Source organism: Xyrauchen texanus, chromosome 36, assembly GCF_025860055.1.
Source record: "Xyrauchen texanus isolate HMW12.3.18 chromosome 36, RBS_HiC_50CHRs, whole genome shotgun sequence".
NCBI classification, from domain to species: Eukaryota; Metazoa; Chordata; class Actinopteri; order Cypriniformes; family Catostomidae; genus Xyrauchen; species Xyrauchen texanus.
Genome location: NC_068311.1, coordinates 38,352,186 through 38,377,274, shown reverse-complemented (window position 1 = coordinate 38,377,274; position 25,089 = coordinate 38,352,186). Strand labels below are relative to the sequence as shown.

The window sequence follows — 25,089 nt, the reverse complement described above, 5'->3', positions numbered from 1 at the left end:
AGATGCAAGGGAAACTGTAAAACTTTTTTCGCTGGGTTATATGAACTTATGGTGAGATGACATCATAATAGCTTGTAATGTAAAATAATGAGATCTGTATATTGACAGAGCAGGCTGCATATATGAAAATACACAAAAATATTAGTTCACACTTTAAATATATCTTATAAAATGTGTTAACACTTACTTAGTTTAACAATTTTAAACCATGACTTTAAATATATATAAATAATATTTACATTATATTCATGATGTTAGCCAGAGGGGAACTGGCCCCCACAGTGAGTCTGGTTTCTCCCAAGGTTATTTTCTCCATTAAGCAACATCTTGTGGAGTTTTGTGTTCCTTGCCACAGTCACCTTCAGCTTGCTCACTGGGGTTATTAATACAATCATTATTTAATTATTTTAAACATGATTACAATCGTATTTTATCTAATTACACAATGATGATTCATCAACATTATAGACATTACAGTTTTATTGTCTGTTAATGCCTGATCTTCAGTAAAGCTGCTTTGAAATGATGTGTGTTGTGAAAGGCGCTATACAAATAAAATTGACTTGGCTTGACAGAATTTTTAAAGCTCTGTGATTTTTTTTTTTTTTTTTGATGGGCATGAATGGAATGAAATGGAATGGTGATTGAGAGATATGCCTCAAAAGCCTGTTGTATCATATTTTATACATGGATTTCAAAGGGGGGTTTTCATTAAAATAATAAACAAAATTTTAACCAAGCACAAGTTGCTTATATTCAGCAAATACTCATTTTAAAATATCAGTAACAAAATAATCATTCCTGACACTTTACTTGATTAAAATAAGCTGTCATTTGTCCCAACATAAGAGTCACTTTTCGCCCAAGCCTGCCACCATTATAAATAGAAAAATATAATCATTGAAACTACTTTTTTCCCAACAAATAACAACTAGATGGTGCCATAAACATGTGAGACTTTTATACCAAGGTTTGTTTGGCTCGTCAGCTTGAACAGAGCCATCAAATGTTGTGTATCATATCTGATACACACAGCTTTAAAGGGTTAACTACAATCACCAATCACACAGCACAAACTCCTATTTAGCCTTTGCCATTGGCCATGTCATTTTCAATATATTTACAAGAAAACATGTTGGGGGCGCTCGCAGACGCTGGAGAAGATGGCCGCTTAAATTGTAGCTCCGCTCCTGATTGCTTAATAAATTACTACTCTCTTTGGTTTAAGTCAAAGAATCTCCTAATTAATAGACTCTGCACACGGCTAACATGTCTGAGACTCAAGATACAAAGGACTTTCCACTTTTCACAACTTCGCGATCACAGAAAAAGAAGAAACAAACTGCGTCAGCAGAAACGTCCTCATCCCCAACGGAACAAACTGACCTAGTTTTGAATGAAACACGAGCGCTTAGTGCTCGATTGGGGAACATCGATGGTCGTTTTGCAGTGCACGAGACTTTATCCAACTTATCACAGAGTGTGTCCTCGAATGAATCCCGTTTAACGGAAGCTGAAAGCAGAATCTCTACCACAGAAGATGCTCTACAGGGTGAGTTTTCGACGTTGAAGTAAATGGTGGCCCAGCTTCAAGCTAAGGTGGATGATCTAGAAAACAGAGGAAGACGCAAAAATCTTCGCATTGTCGGTCTACCCGAAAAAGCTGAGAGATCCACTCCGCTAGCTCAATTTCTGAGAGAAATGATACCGAAATGGCTCAACCTCTCTTCTGATCTCAATCTCGAAATTGAAAGGGCGCATCGATCACTTGCACCTGCTCCAGGAGTCAATGACCCACCACGAAGTGTACTTGTCAGATTTCTGCGCTTCTCAGACAGAGAACGCATTCTGCAGGCAGCGTTGAAAAAACGTCAGACCACTCACGACGACAAGCAGATCCGCTTCTATCAAGATCTTTCTGTCGAAGTGATGAGGAAACGCCGGGAATTCGACGCTGTGAAGACGATTCTAGTCGATCGCAAGATATTCCGTGGTTTCGCGTATCCGGCCACGTTGAGCTGTCTTCACGAGTCGGAGCTTCGCACTTTTAGTACACCGACTGCGGTGAAGGAGTTTCTAGAGACTTTGCAAGATAAGTGATAAAGAGATTCTTACCTACCTTATTTCACCATATTCAGAGGGTAGTGAGTGACCTGAATTTTCCTGGATTCTCATACGTCATATATTTGTTTCTAATCTGTTCGGAATTACATGTGACTGTTACATCAGAGACTTTACATATTGTCTCTATTTTTAATTTTTTTTGTATGAGTATTCCGAGATAATAATGTTTAACGTTACTTACTGGAGCGGATTGACTTTAGCGTTTCTCACAACGGGTATGATTCTGAACCTTATGTTGGTAGCAGGTATAACTGTTTTTGCCTTAAGCCCAACGGGGTACAGAGACCTAGGTTTAGGGGTATTTGGTTGGCCCTGTCAGTTGGGGACAGAGCCTGGGGTGGGGGGAGGACGCTGCTATTTTTTTACTTTGTTCACTGATGTTAAAATATTTGCCCATCAAACACTTTTGTTGTTTTACTTTTTCTTTTTCAATACTACATTGGCAGTCTATTACTTGGTCACACTTTATTATCATGCAGAGCTCGACTAGGTTTATGACATGGAATGTTAAGGGATTAGGACATGTGGTAAAAAGGAAAAAAATACTAACTTTCCTAAAAAAAGAAAGAACCACAATTGCCATGCTTCAAGAAACGAATCGGATAGCGAGCATCTGAAATTGAATCGGGATTGGGTGGGTCAAGTATATTATTCTTCATGCACAGCTAACCCCAGGAAAAGAGGCACGATTATTTTAATTAGTAAACACTTGCCATTTATTTTACAAAATCAAATTAGAGACCCAGAGGGTAGATTTATTTTGGTCACAGGCTTAATATTTGGCCAGCATATTACTATGTTAAATGTTTACGCGCCAAATGAAGACTCCCAAATTCATATCCAAAATGATTTTGTTATTCAATGAACACTGTAAAGGACTGGGAGTCTGCGCCGGAGACTTTAATTGCGTGATGGATGAGAGATTGGACAAATCCTCTTCAGGCACTCTAGTCAATCCTAGATCCTCTTTGGTTCTTAAAAAACTGTGCAAAGAGACTGGTTTAATTGATAGCTGGAGAGAAATGAACCCTCTTAGTAGAGACTACACATTTTATTCCAATCCCCATGGTTCTTACTCAAGAATTGATTCTATTTTTATCCCAACCACTTCTTTTAATCTTACATCTTTTAGTCAAATTGGCTCAATTGCTATCTCAGATCATGTTCCGGTTCAGAAAGATATTACATTAGGGACTCCGACAACAAGAAGTAAGGTATGGAAACTGAATTTGTCTATGTTGTCGGACCCCAAATTTTGTAATGTAGTTAGAGATTCAATAAAAAACTATTGGTCAGATAATAAAAACTCACCCGTCACCCCTGCTGTAATGTGGGATGCAGCTAAGGCTACAATCCGGGGATACATTATTTCCTATACAGCTGCACATAAAAAAGCCATGATTTCTAAAAGACAAGAATTGGAAAGGGAAGTAAAAAAATTTGAACGTTTACATACAACTCCCACTCAAAAAAAAAAAAGTTCATTTTTCAAAGACTTCAATAAACACCTTTCAAAGTTTATTTGGAATAATAAAATGCCTTGGATCAAAATTTCCAAACTAATGAAGCCAAAGGACAAAGGTGGAATCGCCTTGCCAAATCTTCAGTTATATTATTGGGCAGCCCAGATAAAAAATATGATTAGTTGGTGCAGTGAGAGGACCAATTCTATCTGGTATAAAATGGAAGCAGCAACTTGCTCTCCACTACCAATTAGATTTCTACCATTTGTTAAGAATTATACAAAGCTAAAAAATATTTCCGAACATTATTGTTATGTCTGCATCAATATGCTATAATAACATATATTGTTCTGTTGTGTTTCAGAGTATACACGAGGGTAACCGGAGACATGTCTGCACTGTTTATAGACTGTTTTTTAATAAATCGGCACGTTGCAACATCAACAACCAACAGCACGGGGGTGCCCTCCAGTGGCCATCAGGTATTGTAACATCAACCCAAATACATTACATCTCTCCCTCCTTAATTCAGTCTACCCCGTGTTTTTCTTTTGAACATAATAACCTCCATTTCTTAAGGAATAACAGTTAGGAGTCCACAATTAGTAGACCACCCTCAAGCAATATTAAGTGACGTGTCAACTCAACTACTCACTCACAAGTAACACTTTAAACACATTCAACTGTGTATAGAACCTTTACACATTTTATAGATCAAGTCTGTTAGGTGGTTTACGGGTTCTAGCAGGAAATCTTCTCACATTTGGGGAAGAAGCAGTAGCTGGCTCAACAAGCTTGGTTACCTGCTGATCTAAAGCATTTGGTTCGGTGTCATTGGATGTTAAAGGCAGTTCTTGCCCCTTAACATCCAGTGTTTGTGATGTACTGTTGTCTGATGACAGTGGTTCTGTGTTTTCTGTAATTTCTGGGTGACAGTCTAACATTTGATCTGCATGTCTTTTCCAGCTTTGTGAACCGTCCACCTGAACCGTGTACGACACTGGTCCTGACTGAGAAGAAACAGTACCGGTTTTCCACTTCTCCTCTCCCCGTCGATAATCTCTGACCAGCACTGAATCACCCACATTGAAGTCTCTGTGTTTGGCATGGAGCGCATGGTAAGAACATTGAACTTTTTGTGCTTGCTCCACAGTCAGTTTCACACTTGGTTTCAGTAGATCCAGTCGTGTTCTCAATCTGCGATGCAAGAATAACATAGCAGGTGTTTCTTTTGTCGTGCTATGTGGTGTATTCCTGTACTGTAACAAGAAAGAGTCTAATCTCTGCTGTAATGGTACTGGTTCTTTGGATGCTTTCAGTGAATGTTTAAAGGTCTGAACGAAACGCTCAGCCAGCCCGTTGGTGGCTGGGTGAAACGGTGCAGAGCGGACGTGTTTAACCCCATTTGTTTTCAGAAAAGATCCAAACTCCTCTGAAGTAAATTGTGGGCCATTGTCGCTAACTAGTGTTTCAGGTATACCGTAGCGACTGAATAACCCACGCAGCACTTGAATTGTCTTGGAGGAAGTTGTCGAATCCATCACATGAACTTCTGGCCATTTTGAGTGTGCGTCAACAACTACCAGAAACATTCGTCCTTCAAATGGACCAGCAAAGTCGATGTGGATTCGGTGCCAAGGAGCTTCTGGCCATGCCCAGGGATGTAGAGGTGAGAGACATGGAGATTTTTGATTTTGTTGACAGGACATGCATGTCTTTGATTTTTCCTCAATTTGTGAGTCAATATTTGGCCACCAGATGTAGCTACGTGCTAGAGCCTTCATTTTCACTACACCTGGATGTCCTGTGTGTAAATCCTCCAACACTCGTTGTCTCAGATTTGATGGAACGATAACTCGTTGTCCCCAAATCAGACAGTCCTGCATCAGAGAGAGTTCCTCCTTCCTTGTGAGGTATGGTTTTAGTACATTTTCTGAGTCTTTTGCAGATGGAAATGATCCAGTGGATACCATCTCCTTCACACGACAGAGGATTGGGTCTGCTCTGGTTCCTTTACTGATGTCGCTGCTACACACTGGAAGTGCATCCATTTTCTTAATGAGGTAAGCGTCCACTGCATCTTTCCTGTCTCTGTGTTGTACAGGCAGTGGCAATCGCGATAATGCATCTGCATTCCCATGGTCAGTAGCACTTCTATGTTGAATTGTGTAGTTATGTGCAGCCAGCAGAAGTGCCCACCTCTGAAGTCTTGCAGCAGCCATGGATGGAGTTGCTTTATTAGGATGGAGTATGGTGGTAATTGGACGATGGTCTGTTAATAATGTGAAGTGACGTCCATATAGATAAGTATGAAACTTCCTTACTCCAAAGATGATTCCTAGCGCTTCACGTTCTAGTTGCGCATAGTTTTGCTCAGGTTTACTCAGAGTTCGGGACGCAAAGGCTATGGGTCTTTCCTGCCCATCCGGCATCCTGTGGGAAAGTACGGCTCCCACCCCGTACGATGAAGCGTCACAGGCTAAATGAACTGGGAGTCTTGGATCATAATGTGTGAGTACATTGGGTGTTAACAGCTGTGTTTTAGCATCTTGAAACGCTTTCTCACACTCTGGCAACCACTTCCATTTTACATCCTTGTGTAACATTGCATTCAGGGGGTGAAGAACTGTGGCCATATTTGGAACAAATCTTGCATAATAATTAACCAGTCCCAAAAAAGATCGAAGTTGGTTAACATTAACAGGAGCTGGTGTTTCAGCGATGGCACGCAGTTTGTCTGGGGACTTGTGAAGCCCTGATGCATCGATCACATGTCCCAAATACTCCAATGAAGTTTTGAAAAACTCACTCTTCTCTCTTTTCACACGAAGTCCGCATTTCTCCAGCCGACTCAACACAGCCTCCAGATTAGCTAAGTGATGAGCATTGTCTTTTCCTGTGACCAGTATATCATCCAAAAAACAATGTACACTCGATAGTCCTTGTAACACTTGTTCCATGACACGTTGAAATATCGATGGAGCTGAAGTGATGCCGAACGGTAATCTGTTCCCCTTGTGGGTTGTGATGGTAAGATATTTACGTGAATCTTCATGCACAGGAACCTGCAAGTAGGCATGTGAAAGGTCTAGTTTGCTAAATCTCTGTCCCCCAGCCAGTGAAGCAAACAAATCTTCAATTCGGGGTAATGGATAATGTTCTGCACACAGAGCTGGATTCACTGTTATTTTGAAATCGCCACAGATCCTAACATTGCCACCTTTTTTTATTACAGGTACAATCGGGGTTGCCCATTCACTGAATCGCACAGGTGAAATGATTCCTTGTTTCAGTAAGCGATCGATTTCTTCTTCCACCTTGGGTCTGATGGCATACGGTACCACTCGAGCTTGGAAAAATCTTGGTTGGGTTCCCGGTTTCAGACTTAAGGTAGCTGTATACTCACTGAATGTCCCTAGATCTTCTCTGAATACTTTGGCGTACCTTTTTAAAAGACTGTCAAATGTCCCTTCATTAACTTGATGCACTGCTCGTACAGTTTTGATCTCACGCCAATCTAGACGAATTCTGCGAAGCCATTCTCGTCCCAACAGAGGAGCTGCGTTTCCTGTAACAACATACAAGGGTAAGCATACGCTTTGTCTGTTTAGCTTGACACGCACTTTGATGACGCCTTCTGGCGGAATGACTTCGCCTGTATACGTCTTGAGAACAACGTTCGTCTGGCGTAGTCGAACATGACTCAGTTTATCTCTGTACAGTTCACTTGAGATAATGGAAAACGCCGCCCCTGTATCCACTTCCATATCAATTGGCAATCCCTCAATTTTTGGTTGTACTTTTATTACAGATGACACTAAATCAGTTCCACTTTTCATTTTGTTCACCCGTGGAGAATTGTGCAGTGTTGTTGTCACTTTGTGTAGTGTCAGTTCCGTATCCATGTCCGAATTTGTCTCTTCCTCACTCTTTTCCATATTCGCATCCACTCTGTGAATTGGTCTTTTCTTGGTCTGTCCCTTCCATTTTCCACTTTTCCCTTTTACTGTAGTTCTAAATGTTTTCTCCTCTGTCTTATTACCTTTACACATATGTGAAATGTGGCCTTTCTTCCCACACTTGTGACACACTTGATCTTTGTAAAAGCACTCACTTTGGATATGATTGGATTTCCACATCTATAACATTTCTCTTTGGACGATTCTGACGACAGAGACATGGCATTTACCTTCAATGAGTTGCTCAAGTGCTGTGATTCTCTAGATACAGCCTCCATTGACATCGCTATATCCACAGCCTTTTTATACGTGAGCTCCGATTCAGTCAATAGTTTCCTTTGTATTGACTCGCTCCTCAGGCCACACACGAATCGGTCTCGCAGTGCGTCATTTAGATTGTCGCCAAACTCACAGTGCTCCGCCAGTTTCTTTAACACCGCCACGTATTGTGCGACACCTTCCCCCTCAGCTTGATTTTGTTTGTGAAATTTGAACCTCTCTGCAATCACAATGGGCCTGGGGGTAAAATGTGCTTGGAGGGTTTTCACAATCGCATCATATTCCATAGTCCCGGGCTTAACTGGTGCAATGAGACTACGCAAAAGTCCATAAGTCGATGCCCCCATTACACTGAGAAAAACTGGTACTCTTTTTTCTTCGCTAATGTCATTAGCCTCCACAAACTGTTCAAACCGTTCAACATACGTAGGCCATTGCTCACTTGCCTCGTCGAATGCCTCGACCTGTCCGATGATCGTAGCCATCCTTTTCGCTCGACCGATGACTTGATAATTTGGCAGTGGGAACTTTATTCTCGTCGCCAATTTATGTTATGTCTGCATCAATATGCTATAATAACATATATTGTTCTGTTGTGTTTCAGAGTATACACGAGGGAAACCGGAGACATGTCTGCACTGTTTATAGACTGGTTTTTAATAAATCGGCACATTGCAACATCAACAACCAACAGCACGGGGGTGCCCTCCAGTGGCCATCAGGTATTGTAACATCAACCCAAATACATTACAATTATACCATATCAAACACTCTTTGAGCCTGGATAGATATTAAATCATATTTTAAAATACTCTTTCCTTGTCTTCTCCACTATCTTTCAACCCTGATTTCCCTTTAACATTACAGAATATTGGGCTTTCGACATGGCTAAAACTGGGAATCTCTCAAATGTCTTGTCTATATTCAGAGGGAACTCTAAAGTCTTTCCAACAGATTGTGGAGCAATATAAACTACCAAAGTCTAATATTTACAAAAATATTCAGTTGCGACATTTTTTTAAACTAAAGATAGACAAAGCAGAGTTAAGAATGGACATAACAGAGATTGAAGACATTTTACTAAATCCAGTTTGTCTAAAGGGATCGATATCAAGGACATATGATATCTTGTCTAGCAATTGCACCTCTGCTTTGCTGGGATGAAGGAAGTCTGGGAGAAGGATTGGTCAAACCATTGAAGAGAATGACTGGACTGTTGTATATGATAACGTGTACCCTAAATGTACCTCCCTTGGGATCCATGAGCTCAATTTCAAATTCTTCAATAGAATATATCTTACGCCGATGCATATTAAGAGGATGTTTACCAACGCTACAGGCCTGTGCTTCAAGTGTAATAAAGATAAAGGCACATTCATGCATTGTTTTTGGTACTGTGACTACATTTTGTCATACTGGAAGAAAGTACATAGTGTAATGGAAGATCTTCTTGGACTACACTTCGATATGACCCCAGCTTTTTATTTATTGAATCTTAATGTGAACAGTCTGTTTAAAAAAGATGCAATACAACTATTTGTTGTCCTGGTATACTTAGCTAAAAAATGCATTTTGTTACATTGGTCTGCATCACAGGCTCCATCCTTTAAAATGTGGACATCACAAATCGCTACATGGTTACAACTTGAAAAGCTCACCTACAATAAACATAAAAAATCTGACAGATTCTGGCTCATATGGTCTCCCCTTCGGGAATATATAAAGGAACTCCCTTAACAGGCATACCGGACCACTTCTAATTTCTTGACTTCCTATCTAAAGGATGCTCTAAGTAAATGTGACCTTGTTTATCTGTGATTGTTATTATTTTCATTTCTTTCACTTATTCCTGTCTTTTATGTTTTGTACACCCTGTAATACGAATATAACTTTATGTTGTGATACTGTAAATGTTAATTTTCTGCTGTGGGCAAACAATAAAAAAAAAGAAAAGAAAAAAAAGAAAACATGTTGTGCCAGGTGTGGATAAGCCTGCTGTTATCCTAGAGGTGCGATAACTCTTTAATGAAAACGTCTCGGGTTACGTATGTAACTCTTGTTCCCTGAAAAAAGCGGAATGAGATGCTGCGCTGAAAAGCGCTTTGGGAACAATCCTAGTTGTGACTGAGCTGTGAATATGTGTGTAACACGTCAATGAACATTGACCGGAATTTATAGCCTCGGCTGATGAAATCATTAGATGCACCTGTAGCCAGGCTATAAATGGATGCGTCACCAGAGTGTTGTCAGATACTTCTTTTTGAAGAGCAGTCCTGGGGCATCCCAGTGCGGCAAAGAAGCGCAGCATCTCGTTCCGCTTTTTTCAGGGAACAAGGGATACATACGTAACCCGAGACATTCCCTTTACAAAAAGCTTCACTAGGATGCTGCGCTGAAAAGTGCTTAGGGAACGAGAATACCCACGCCGCCACACTGTGGCTGTCCGGACCCCTTACGGTTATGTAGTGTGTTCACAAGAGCATGAGAGGCCTCAGACATGAGTTTGAGATGTGGACTCAAGGACAAAAGAGCCTGCATAAGAGTGGCGAAAACCTCCAAACTATAAAAATGTAATGAATGTATGCGGAGGGGATAACCTGCCGCATCACACACTTGCTGCAGAGGGAGACCTCTCGCCAAGGCTTTAGAGGAGGCGAACCCTCTGGTAGAGTGAGCCTTAATACCTACTGGCAAAACTTGACTGCGCGCCTCGTAGGCCAGGCCAGTAGCGTCCCTCACTCAAAGTGACATGGTCTGCCAGGATGTGACCGCCACCCAGTTACGGCTTCCAAGGGAAGAATTGCTGCCCTGACTTTACACCACTGGCCAATGCGGTGGACATAAGTCTGAAGGGTACAGACCTGACAAAACTTGTAAAATCTTTACAAACGGCAGGGAGCAGAAGGCTTAGAGAGTGACCGGACATCGGGTCGCGAAAGGCACCTTAGGAAGGTAGTCAGGGTGAGGGTGCAAAAATGCTTTGGTCATTCCTGGGGCAAACTCTAAACAGGCTGGCAAAAGAGACAGAGCATGTAGGTATGCAAATCTCCTTAGAGACATAATTGCCATAAGAAAAACCAGCTTGAGAGTCATAAGTCTGCCAAACGCTGACTCTAGAGGTTTAAAAGTGGCTTAATCAGACCCTCAAGGACTACTTACCAGGTCCTATGAAGAGGTCCTAATCTTAACAGGAGGCCTCAGTCGCATGGCTCACAAATGAAGCACATGAGTAGAGGATGCCTCTTAAAGGACACCCCATCCACCGAGGCATGGCAAGCCGAAGTGGAGGCCATGTAGAACCAGGCATGTGCCTGCTGACTGTTCTTCCTACAGAAAATCCAGAACTGAAGCGAACTGGCAGTTAGCTGGTTCTGTAATATGAACTTTAGTAGAGGGAAACGCATACAGGCGCTCTTTGTGCTGTTCACGGAGGCGAAGAGGTCCTCTTCTGCCCTGTAAAATCTACCCAGATCAGTTCCAAGTGGAGGGAGCCCTAGCACTTAAACTGTCCTTGATAACCTCAGGAGAAAGCCCTGTGTACCTCAGTTGGTACCCAACAGGGGCCAAGCATGAGAGAGGTTCCACAATTCGGGCCGGGGATGAAATACAGTCCCCTGTGCCTGAGAAAGAAGGTCCTTCCTGCCGTTGAGGGGAGAATTTAGTTCCGAGAACCATACCCTGTTTGGCCAGCGTGGCGCTACCAGTAGGAGGCAAGACCCTTGCTGGCGAACTCTGCCCAAGACTCCCGGGAGCAGAGAGACTGGGGAAAAAAACGCATTCAGACGCATTTCGGGTCACGTATGTGTCATTATGTCCAGACCCAAGGGGGCTGGGTGACTCAGGGAGAAGTCGAGGAAACATTGCGCTGTTCAGAGAGGTGAAGAGGTTCTCTTCTGCCCTGAAAAATCTCACCCAGATTTATTCCACTACCTAGTGGTGGAGTTTCCACTCCCATGTCGGTATTTTTTGCCTGGACAGCAAATCTGCTCCCACATACGGGAATCAAGGGATATAAGCTGCCCTGAGTAACAGGAGCTGCCCTGGACCCCAAGGAGAATCTGACGCGTCAGAAATACAGCTGACAAGAACGTGGATCTCCCTGATGTTTTATGTAAGGGGCTACCGCTGTATTGCCCACCTGCACCAAGACATGGCAGCCTCAGGAGGAAGTATTTCAGGGCCAGAAATACAGCCATCAACTCGAGAAAGTGACAGTGACAACCGAGCTGACGACCCTCCTATTCCCCTTAAGCTGGACGACCACTTAAGGCCGCTACCCAGCCCTTCAGGGAGGCATCTGTCATTAGCAGCCTGCGACAACAAGACGCACCTAGAGTGGGACCCAAGGTAAAAAAATCGGGGTCTGAACCACATAGAAAGGGAACGAAGCCCGCAGCGCGTAACCCTTATTAGCCTAGGGGATTTGGCCCTTGGAAGAAATCCCCTGGCTTTGAGCCACAACAAAAACAGTCTCATGAGCAGAAGGTCCAGAGGGATCACCGAGGACGCAGTCGCCCTGAGACCTAGAAATCGTTGATACTGATAACAGTGCAACCTTGACCTAGCCTGACTTTGCTCAGGGTGTTCTGAATGGACTCAATTCTAGCGGGAGACAGTTGTGCCCGCATTGTGACTGAAATACATATGATGCCCCGATAGACAGTATTCTGAGTGGGAGAAAGGACTCTTTTCTTGGCGTTGAGCCTAAACCCCAGAGAAACCAGATGAGCTAAGATGATATCCCTGTGCTGAACTGCCAGTTCCTGGAACTGCGCTAAGATCAGCCAGTCGTCTATGTATTTCAGAATGCGGATGCCCCGGAGTCGCAAAGGAGCCAGAGCTGCATCATGCATTTGTGAATGTGAGGGTAAAAAGGGCTAGGCCGAGTGGAAGAATCCGATACTGGAAGACTTCGCCCCCGAAAGTGAACCTCGGGAACTTCCTGTGTTGTGGCAGAACTTCTAAATGAAGAAGTAAAGAAGTGCGTCATAAGATTGATGGTGACCAGCCAAACAAGACATTGGGCTTGAGACACGATCGTCTTGATAGGCAGCATCTAGGACTTGAACACCCAGGCTGGGCAGATCAAGCTTTAAGATCTAAGCCAGACGCCACCCCTAACCCTCCATGGGAACCAGGAAGTACTTGGTGTAATAACCTAACTCTCTCTCTGGAAGGGGAACACATTCTATGGCCCCTTTAAGCAGGAGATTTTTTTTTTTTGCTTTTCACAGTAGACATAACAAATCCGGTTTACGGTAGTGAGAACACGGAAGGTGGCGAGTGAATTAAATTTCCCTTTCCTACTGTCCTTAAGACCCACAAAAAAAGTATATATCTGGCAGAAGTTTCTACGCTGCCAGGATCTCTGAGATGGGTATTACATTTTTAACACTTCCTGTTGAGGGGGTGTTGAGTGTTCCACGTCCTGAATAACTGCAGGGAGCAGTGAAAAGACCCAACTCTTAATGGGAGCCTTTGCCACCGAAACACCAAGAGGTGGCGGGAATGGAGAGGGTTCGCGGGGGTACCAGGAGGGGTGAAGTGGAGCACGCACCCCGTCCCGAGGGGAGCTACCCCCTAAATCTAGGCGCAAGACCATCAGGGTTTTCTCTTTTTAGAAATTATGGTCCTGAGGTCTTGCTTCGGGGCTGCTGAGGGTGACGAGACTGTCCCCAATCCCTGGGAGGAGGAGCACGACTCGCCACGCTTTGCTTTTGAGCCTCCCTTCTAACGGGACTGAGGCGGGTCTGGGGGGGCCGAAGGATCTGCCCCCTGTGTGCGGTGAGGGAGGAACTGCCCGAAGGCTTCAAACAAACAGAGCAAAACTTATGCGTGTCCTCTTCGTCTATAGAGCAAGAACAGGGGAACACGCATCGTTTGCCCTGGCTTTCAGTCATTCTCTTTTTATATATATATATATATATATATATATATATATATATATATATATATATATATATATATATATATAATATTTTCTGGAAAGCAGAGAAAGGAGAAAAGGTTCACTGCGCACTGCCTAACCAAATTCTAACTCCTAGCAGAGGAAAGAAAGTTTTGACAGGCTTGTGAAACACACACAAACAGAATTGCTCTGAAAAAAGAGGATCTGACGATACACTGGTGACGCATCCATTTATAGTCTGGCTAAAGGTGCATCTAATGATTTCATCAGCCGAGGCTATAAATTCCGGTCAATGTTCATTGACGTGTTACACACATATTCACAGCTCGGTCACAACTAGGATTGTTCCCAAAGTGCTTTTCAGCGCAGCATCCTAGTGAAGCTTTTTGTAAAGGGAACAACACCACATGTGGCTGTGTCAGCCCCGATATGCCTGCTATCCACTTTGATCCTCACTCACTTCACAACCTGGATGCAAATCACTCATGAATAGCTTCAAATGTGTGCATGCTGCAGGTTAACAAAATAAACAAGAGGAAATGAATGAGGAGAATATCTGAAAAGAAAAGCCAACAGGAGCTATCAAGGAGCTTTCAAAGTATACAGGCCCCTGAATGTAGCATGACAGTGTCTAAACCGCAAGAGTGACTGATGGATGTGTACAGACATCTGGAGCTGACTCACACACACAAACACACACATACACACAACAGTATTATCACTTATATTATTTTAATCCTCATTAGTCATGTGGCTTTTACTACTGTAATTAAAATGTGATTATAAGCCCTTATGTAATAAAAAATAAGCTACTTATACCTAGAGTAAATCTGCTAACAGATGCAATCTTTATCATAACAGATTTAATTTATACAGCAGTCTCCATAAAGCACACGTACACAATCATACATTGTCAATCATATATAATTTTTTTTATTGCCTATATTTTTGTAATTACCCTGTAAGAAATGTTACAGGTTAACCTTAGGCTACTTTACTTTTACTTTACTTAAGAAAATTGGTATTTTGTAGAAGACAAGAAGACAAAAGACAATTGTAAATTTACAGTAATATATATATATATATATAATTAATTAGAAGAAAAAATATTATTAACTTTATAGTTTACGGTGAAAATTAATTTAATGTTTAACGATACAACACGTTTTACGTTAATCCACTGCTAAAATAATAGTGAAAAACAACATTGGGCATTTCCTGAAGTCCCTGTGTGATCCTTCACACCTGATTACATTTTATAGAAATATTAGTTCTTATTTTTGATATCACTTATGAACAGTGTGGTATTTTATGTTATATTTTATGTTGTTTAATTAATGTTGAAGGGGTGGATTTTCAAAATCATTTTATTTTGACAAGTTATACATTATCTTTTATCATCCTTATTTATTTTTATTATATTAATCGATTTTCAAATGTTTTTTTCTTTTACTATAAGGTGCAAATGACATGTATGTGATCTGAGGGGTGACTGAGGGTCTGGCTTATGTCAGGAGTGCAGTAACAGCGATTCATTTCGCCTGGCTTCTGGAGAATATGCATTTACTCAATTTTGTATTTATTCACAAACATATGCATCTGTTATAATTATTATATAATTAATCAACTATTCTATAACCATTTGATTCTATTTTATTCAATCATTATTAATTGTTTGAGAGAGAGAGAGAGAGAGATTTAAGTTTCTTTAATGTGATATAACATTATGTTTTGTTTGGCCTTGTGCATGCTTTCTGTGTTTTCTCCTGCTCTCTGTTTTAATGTTCCACAGATGATGAGGCCTCTATTCCGGAGGAGAAGATAGCAACGATACATTGAATGTCTCGATAACTTATGTCTCTGAATTATTTACGGTTATTGTGCCCTCTAAAATGTGACTTTGCCATAGTTGAAAACTACTTCCAATGATTTGAATTGCTCTCCTTCTTAACCCTTTGACATTAAGGAATAAGGAGTAGCCATAACTGATGGCTTACCTCTGATATCTGATCATACGTTTGTCATTTGCAACGTTTGTAAACCTTTTTTTCTTCGACTTCCTGTCTTTCTAACTGTTGTATCTCATTGACTTGTGATGCTTATTGAACCTGCAGAGAACAATCAGTGTAAACACTCTCATTTGATTATTGCAAAACCTGATTCTGAGTTTTATTCTTCAAAATAAATGTTGAGGACCCAGCTGTTTCCCCTTACAATGTTTATTGCATTATTTTAGTGTCACGTGTGTTACCCTGATGGTGTTTTGTGTTTGTGTGAGTGACACTTTGCATTGTAAATACATATTTATTGGCCATTGCATTTAGGATCAAGTCATCATGTGGCCTTTTGCTTTACCACCTGTTACTATGGTGGTTATCAGTACATTTGTAAGATCATCATTTTGGCTCTGTATGCCATCATTGGATTTGAAATGAAGCAATTTATGATTGAGGTGCAGACAGAAAGCTTTAATTTAAAGCAATTTAAATCCAAATCGGGTGAATAGTTCAGGAATTAGAGCATTTTTTATACATAGGCCCAATATTTTTAGGGGCTTAAAAGTAATGGGACAATTAACTGAGAAGCTGTTACATGGCCAGTTTTTTATTTAATAAAAAATTAGCAGTTAAAAGGTCTGGAGCTGATTCTAAATGAGCAATTTGCATTTGCAAGATGTTATAAACTGTCATTATGAGGTCAAAAGAGCTGTCAATGCAAGTAAAGCTGGCCACCATTAGGCTGGAAAAAAAAACTCCATCATAGACATACAGTAGCAGAAATCTTAGAAGTGGCCAAACCATAAATCTGGTACATTCTTAAAAAGAAGGAACACTGGTGAGCTCAGCAACATCAAAAGTCCTGGACAACCGTGGAAGAAAAGTCAAATCAAATCAAAATTCCTTGGAGAAGAAAAACCACTTTGCAACATCAAACAAAACTGAAAGCAGAAAGACCCACTAACAAGCAGCAACCTAAGACAGCTGCAGTTAAGGCCTAGGCCAAAATGTCACTAGACGGAAATCCCAGAATTTGTTGATGTCCATGTGTTCCAGAATTCACACATTCATTCACTGCTACAGTTTTTCAACCAAGAATTAAGAATAATAATTCTTAATTATTATTCTTAATAATAAGGGGGGGGGGGGCTGTTCACAGTAGGTACTCAAACCGAAAAGGCTTTGTAATGCAGCAGTCACCACAGGAATTAACCATTAGCAGCTAGGGCTGAAATGATTAGTCGACGTTATCGACAACGTCATCAATAAACAATTGTCATAAACATTTTCGTTGTCGAATAGTCATTTGATCTCATTTAACCTAACATGAGATCATATGAAATGACGTGTGAGAGCAGCAATGCAGCTCGCGTCTGACTGAGGAGAGGAAGAATTACACAGCTCATAGTCCAGATGCACTCTAAACTTTCCAAACAGCTTCAGGTGATGTAGATCGCAATGTAGGGGAAAATAATACAAAAAAACAGAATGCAGTAAAAAAAAGTAAAATACAGAAGTAAATACAGAAGCACTCTCATTGTGTCAAAAACAAAATGATAAAGACCACATTCCAACATTAGTGCCCCCAGATCCAAACCAACAGAAAAAAGAAAAAATGTGCGCATTAACCCAGTGCATGACAGCGGCAACAGGCATCCATCCCTCCAAACTCAAACATTCCATGTACACCTACAAGAGCCCCCATCTACAACCTTGCCGTCGGATTGCTCAAGTCCGGTGTTTCTATACAAATTCTATGAGACAGAATTACACAACAAAATATAATCTATAAATCAAACTCCAGCCAATAGACAGCCGATAAACAAAGAGAGCGTATAGATTCTTCCTCAAAATTGTCCTGAAGGTGTGTTACTCCACAAAATAAACTCCAGCCCTAGGCAGAACCAGCACACAAAGAAACAATAAAGGCACTCAGTTTCCTCGGACTGTCAAGTGAATGTTCAGTGAGTTTGTCCACACGGCTGCAATGTGAGTACCACAAAATAACTTACTCCATTGACTTTATGAAGGACATCGCTTGCTGTGCGCATGTGAATGTTTTACAGCCATCCTTAGCATCTATTCTCAATTTGGCCGGGAATATCAGTGAAAAAGCAACTTGTCCGCTGATGTAAGAGTTTCTTGCGTTCCTTGAATCGATCACGTTTCTCTCTTGTCAAATTTGCAAAGTCTAGGAACAAGAAAATGTTGTGGTTCTTCCAAAAAAGCCTTCCTTTACTCCTCGCCGTGCATAACACAACTATAACACATAGTTTGAGAAATGAGAAAATATGAAATTAAACATGATGTTCTGCTTTGTGTATGTGTGTTCAGTTGACCCCAGAGGCTTGTCACACGTCTCAGGGTGTGCATGGCCGTTAATTATTGCGGTCTGTTCCTCTTCTCTAAATTCCTCTTTTTGATGTTCCATATTTCGAGGAGCATGCTTATTTTCGTGAGTTGAATGGATCAGCTCTATAAGTAGTAAACCGTCTGCATCTGTATATGGTCATGTTCATTTATCACTCCATTGTACCCAGTTTCACCTCCTCTGTCATAAGAGCCTTGTCGTCACTTTACTATTGGCTGTTCTTTGTCTCATGAAGAATATAAATAACATGCTTGCTGTAATAATCGTTGAGTAGATTGAATATAGACACTGTCTGTGTTGTGGTTCCTTCTACTTCCTTCGTGAAGTCTTCAGAGACACAGACTCACGACTGCACCTCACTGGGCACGAACATAGAAAGATGGGACCGGGGAATTGGAGATCGCGACTAGATCTAATATATTCCTAACACATAGTTATCGGATGATCTCAAAAATTTGGCCAGAATTTATCAGGGCCTGTCTCCCTCACTCTGTGAGCTTGCTAGATTTCCAGCTTATGGCCTGTTATGTCAAGCAGATTCGGAAAGAGCCTGTTACGTCTCCAGATGGTTAAAGGTATGAGGAAGACGTACATAATAAAATTTAAACACTTTCCTACAGTTTTGATCTTTGGGGAGTATTGTGGGCGACTGAATCAATGACAGCAAGTTACTGCAAACAGGTGGTTCGCTTTATTTTCAGTACACACAATGAATAAATGAAAACAAACAAAATCAACTTATTTACAGCTATATACAACTTAAGAAAAAAAAAACAGTTTAAAGAAAATAAATGATAATAAGAATAAGCCACAGAGAGAAAGAAAATGAGCGGTGCTAAACAACCAAAACAACAAAACCAAAAACATTCAATTACTAATCCCCTAAACTCACTGAAAAAAAAACCGTTTAAAGAAATGATAATAAGAATAAGCCACAAAGAGAAAGAAAATGAGCGGTGCTAAACAAACAAAACAACAAAACCAAAAACACTCAATTACTAATTCCCCCAACTCACTGAAAAAAAACAGTTTAAAGAAAATAAAAGTTCTTCAGCGTCGAAACGCCATAACTAAAACTTCACTAACTAACCAAACAAAAGTTACACATAGTTGCACATGCTCCTTCCCTAGTGAGTTAAACAATGGTACTTCTACATGTATGTTCAATGTAGGTCACGTGACGTACTTCCCTTTTCTCTTCTCTCCGGGCTGGTGCCAGTTTGAGATCAGAACAATCCTCAGTGAGCAAACACACTCATACTAGGAAGACAAGCAAGCGAACCACCACAAAGTCAGTACTTCTCAACCACAACAATAGTACGAACCAACAAACAGTTCAAGCCCCCTCCCTTCCGTTCTCCCGAGTGTCTTATATCAGAACCACAGCCGATGATTGGTTGTCTCCGACCAATAGCAGCACCTAAAACTCAAGGATAGCAGAGAGCAGGAAACAGGAAGAAACCAACAGCAGAGGGAAGAAAACAGAGCAACCAATAAACAGAAAGGGGAGGGAAGAACATGCTAGCACGTAACAGAGCCCATCCAGGAATTTCAAGTAAAAATTGCCTTAAATATTGACCTATGTGATTTTTGGGCTTCAAAATATTGGCACCCATTCAATTGCATTGTATGGACCTACAGAGCTTAGATATTCTTCTAAAAATCTTAATTTATGTTCTGCAAAAGAAAGACAGTCATGCACATTTGGGATGGCCTGAGGGTGAGAAAATTATGAGAGAATAATTTTCATTTTGGGTGAACAATCCATTTAAATTATAATTTTTATAATATAAATATTAATTATTTTTCTTTAATTTCCAACCTTGTGAATATTTAGTTAAAAATGTGAAATGTCAAACATTTGTATAGCTTGTATAGCAATTTTTATGACATGATATAAATTGATTTGCACTTCCTCTTCTGTCACTCACTCGATGTTGTGTCGATGTTAGGGGTCGCTCTTGAGAGCCCCGAACACCTCTATTCTTTTGAGAAAGGCCAATGAGAATTGACAAGTGGAATTTGCATGTCACTCTCCGGACATACGGGTATAAGAGGAGAAGGAGTGCCCACTCCCATTAAATTTTTCTTCGGAGCCGAGAAGCTGTACTATCAGTAAGCTGAATAAATACTACTGCTGTTCTATTCACCTCTTAATAATGTTAAGATGCTGTATGCTGTTGCCGTATGCTGTTGGATATACAGCGCATTTCCACTGGCTATCTCTCCTTCTGCACAAATTTATAAAGATGCCTTTTCCGCTTTTGTGTGATTCCTGGATGCGGTCATTATCTCTCCACCTCTGACGGTCATGGGTGATGCCTCACATGTCTGGGCAGTGATCACACTGAGGCAGCGTTTGTCGATGGGTCATGTTCTCATTGTGAGAATATGACCATGGCAACTTTCCTTCTTCCAAAGCGGGAATGCCACTCTAGCCAACCCCTCTGCTGCGCCTTCTACCCACGGGTATGAGGCCAGCCCGGCTGGTGCTGAAGGCGATTTGGGGAGTTCAATGGGTGCGGTTTTGCTGGGTTATTCCCAGCGGACATCCCGTTCCCCAGCACGCTTGTTTGCTCCCGTCCGGTTCTGAAATAAGACCAACCCACCTCATGGCCAGCTTGAAGTCTCTTTCAGGGACTGACAGGGATGAGTCTTCGATCGTTGCATCGGAGAGCACACTGGTGATGTCAGACACTGGGGACTCGACTGGGCTGCCACCTTTGGGTCTGCCTGCCCAGTCTGAGGCTGATGCAGAGCTGACCGCCATGCTTGCCCGGGCTGCCGTGAGTATCAGGTTGGACCGGAACCCTCCACCCTCCCCTGAGTGGTTCGGGGTGCCGCTCATGGCCACGCCCCCCAGTTTCTTTCTTCCCGGTACATTTTGACGTGTGTCCAGCATCAAGATTGGTTCTCCGCGGTAGACCTGAAGGATGCGTACTTTCACGTCTCAGTTTTACCTGGACACAAATCCTTCCTACGGTTTGCTTTCAACGGCCAGTACAAGTTCCTCCACTTTGGCCTCTCCCTGTCCTTTTGCATCTTCATGAAAGTTGCAGAGGCAGCTCTTGCCCCGTTAAGGGAACAGGGTGTCCACAAACTATCTTGACGAATGGCTTGATGAAGGGCCAACTGGGAAAAGAGCAAGCTCTCCCGGATCAGAGCATCTCTTTTCTCAGCATTGCTTTTGGGGAATATATATATATTATATATATATATATATATATATATATTGTAACATGGACTCAGGCTGAGTGGTCAGACAGGCAAAAGTTCAGGGCAGGCAGCAGACAGCAATGGTAGAGATTCAGGCAAAACAAAACGAAGACAGGCGGCAATCAAACGTAATCGGTAATTCAAGGCAGGGTCAGTACACAGAAGATCAATACAAGGAAATGATAACGCTTAGAAATGTACATACTTTGCAATGAGTGAACTAGCAAACAAGGCTCAAATAGTGTGATGATAATATGGTCGTTGTGGTATGGGCAGAGGTTGAAGCAGTCCTGCCGGAGGTTGTCTTGGAGTTTTCACAGTGTTGCAGGTATGACACCCATTCACGAAGGTGCTAGCGTCGGACTGTAGTGTTTCCCACCAGAATCGATTCCTCAACAAGCGTACCGTGGAAGTAATGCCTGGGTGCCCAGAGTTTGTGGAGGAGTGTACCCAGCGAATTACCTTCTCCCTCAGGTTTGGTGGTACTGGTTGGGCGGGCATCCAGGTGGGGGTGGGTCACGTGTATGGGCCTGGGAGATTTCTGCCATAATATCCCACTTGACCGGGGCTAGAATCAGTGATGGTGAGATGATGGGTTCTGAAACAAGATTCTGAGGAGTGGAGTCGTGTTGACGGGAAAGCGAATCGGCCTAGACATTCTTTGATCCAGGGAGGTAAGAAATTGAGAAATTAAATCGTGTGAAGAACAATGGCCATCTGGCCTGTCTGGGGTTGAGTCTTTTGGCTGAACGTAAATATTCCAAGTTGTGATGGTTAGTTAGAACTAAGAATGGGTGTCTGTCCCCCTCCAGCCAGTGTCACCATTCTTCAAATGCTGCTTTCATGGCCAGTAATTCGCGATTGCCCACTTCATAATTCCGTTCAGCAGAGGAAAGTTTGCGCAAATAATATGCATATGGGAAAAGCTTAGGAGGATTACCTTGGCGTTGAGAGAGAATGGCGCCAATACCCGTGTTGGCTGCGTCGACGTCCGGGTAATGCAGGATGGGAGTCGAGATGGAGCAATTTTTTAACTGGTTGAAGGCCTGGAGGGCATCGGTAGGCCAGTGAAGCTTGGTGTGTCCCCCCTTTACCATGGCGGTGAGTGGTGCGGTGATGGTGCTGAAGTTAATCTTCAGTAAAAGTTGGAAAATCCTAAGAAACGTTGGAGTTCCTTCATGGTAGTAGGTTGAGGCCAATTTAGAACAGCGCATACCTTGCTCTCATCCATAGCCACCCCTTCTGGGCTGATGATGTATCCGAGGAAGGCAATTGATGTTTGATGGAACTCGCATTTCTCTGCTCTTGCATACAACTGGTGTTCCATAAGTCGTTTCAACACTGCCCGGACCTGTTTGACATGTTCCTCCAATGAGTATGAATAAATCAGCATGTCGTCGATGTAAACTATCAGACACTGATTTAACATATCTCTAAAAACATCATTGACGAAGGGCTATTGGACAAGCCGAACGGCATAACGAGGTATTCATAGTGTCCTCTGGTGGTTGAAAAGGCTGTTTTCCACTCGTCCCCCTCCCGAATGCAGATTAGATTATAAGCGCAGCGCAGGTCAAGCTTAGTGTAAATCTTAGCCGATCGTAGCTGTTCCAAGGCTGCGAGGACCAGAGGTAACGGGTATCAGAACTTGATCGTGATATCATTCAGGCCGCAATAATCAATACAGGGACGAAGGCCCCCATCCTTCTTACCCACGAAGAAGAAGCCAGCTGCTGCCAGGGAGGTGGATGGGCGGATGAATCCCTTGGCTAATTCTTCCTCGATATAACGCTACATGGCGTTCGATTCAGTTTCAGACAGGGGAAAGATTCTGCCTCTAGGCGGTGAAGCATCAGGTATCAGATCAATGGCGCAATCACTCGAACAATGAGGCGGTAGTTGCGAAGCTTTGGATTTACTGAATGCTTTGCTCAAGTCTGTGTATTCCGCAGGTATTTGTGGTATCTAACGCTGCCACTGTCGAAGGAGGGTTACATGGAATCAGTGGGATATTATTTTGAAGAGCTAAGGCTTCATCAATGAAGTTACCCGGCGCTCCTTCCTCCCTCAGACAGCGGTTGCCCATTCAAGCGCTCTTGTAATATCAGTGACAAGGCAGAATCGTAGTCAGACGACTACGTCAAAACAAAACAAAGACAGGCGGCAATCAAATGTAATTGGTAATTCAAGGCAGGGTCAGTACACAGAAAATCAATGCAAGGAAATGATAACGCTTAGAAATGTAGCCAGGGCAAACAAGACTTCACAATGAGTGAACTAGCAAACAGGGCTTAAATAGTGTGATGATAATCTGAAAGAGCTGTGGTGGAATCAGACCAGGTATGTGGGCATATGGGAAATGTAGTCTCAAGTCAATATTCGGGAGAGATAGATCTCCGGTGGCCGATTGAGGAGCCTTCGCCGGCGTTCGTGACAAATACATATATATACTGTATATTTTATGTTGAAGCACCAACATGCTCCATTTTTTTTAAACATCCAATAAATTAATGTTTTTCAAAATCAACGTTTATTAAAAAAATTAACAGGAATAAAAATTATAATATTTATAATTGTATATATAATTTTTATAAAATACAAATATTTCAGTATATTTTAAGACTTATATATGCAAAAGGAGTGTGTCCAGACCCATGCGACTGTTGTGAAGCAGTTGTGAAGCTTACCTGATGACAACACAGTCATCATAGCCACAGTTTACATGCACTTTAAAAGTCAGATTTCAGATGAACAAAAGCAATAATTAGTCTTTTTAAAATGTCACCAAAATGTCAGTCTGGTTTTGATAAATCTAACCAACTGACCTAGATAATGTAATTGTAGATCGGTTCTGTCTAGCATGTTCACTAGGTATCCAACCAGAATAAACCTTACTATAGCGGGGATTAACACGGAAGTAAAATATTAAAGTTCTAGCTTTGTTTTATATAGAAAAAAAATGCTAAAATGTCAACCTTCTTCAATTAATGAAAACTGTTGCATCATAGATATTAGTTATTTAATTATCTTCCTGAGAATCTTAATGAAAATACATTGTAAACATTCATAATTTTATTTGTTAGCACTACTAAAAAAAAAACAACACATTTAATTAACAGTGTTAACCCCTGTTATAATTGACACGGCTAGTCGGTGATAGACTAAAATAGAGTGGTTCAATTGAAATTATGCTCATAAGTGTGTGGCAGTGCAAAAAATCTGTGCCACAAACAGCGGTTCCGTTTCACTTTCACTTTCCATTGCCGTGAATGGGTGGAGTGATTCAGTTAACGGCGGAAGGAAAAATGTATAAGGAAGTGTGACGCACCTGGAAGAGCTGATCATCGGTTGGTTTGGATACAAGGTTTGCCAGTAGAGAGAGGTTGGGTGTTTGTGGAAAGACTGCAGCTTGTCAATTGGATGCTTCCTGTGTGTGATGTCTGGTCCAGCGCGAGGTTCGACTCAAGCGTTGCACTTCCAGATCGACCGTTTTTTAGGAGAGCTGTCCTGAAGACAAGTCAAGGCTGCTTATCCACATATCTTGATGTCTGACGACGACCCGCTACACTGTCTTTAGCTGCCTTCATGACAGCAAATTCGTCAGTACCTTTACGCCGCAATTACTCTCGCACCCACACACTTAACTTCTTGGGGTATTTTCATGGTTATTGCTGCTCTTTAAGATTGTTGTTGGATGGTGTTTTTTATTACAATTTTTTCCATAGAAGTGTTTATCCAATGTTTGATTTTGTTTCTCTTTATCCTTTTTTTG

At 41.7% G+C, this 25,089-nt stretch overlaps 1 protein-coding gene across 1 annotated transcript; it reads right to left on the bottom strand.

Annotated features, from left to right (window-relative positions):
• Positions 1 to 4,294: 4,294 nt before the first annotated feature.
• On the bottom strand, positions 4,295 to 7,525 carry LOC127629730 (uncharacterized protein K02A2.6-like). The gene has a single exon (XM_052106944.1). It carries the CDS (start codon positions 7,523 to 7,525, stop codon positions 4,295 to 4,297), a length of 3,231 nt encoding a protein of 1,076 aa, XP_051962904.1.
• Between the last annotated feature and the right edge of the window lie 17,564 nt (positions 7,526 to 25,089).

Bases quoted from the DNA above. Each gene is read 5' to 3' on its own strand.
- LOC127629730 (XM_052106944.1), bottom strand. From the start codon at position 7,525: ATGGAAAAGAGTGAGGAAGAGACAAATTCGGACATGGATACGGAACTG.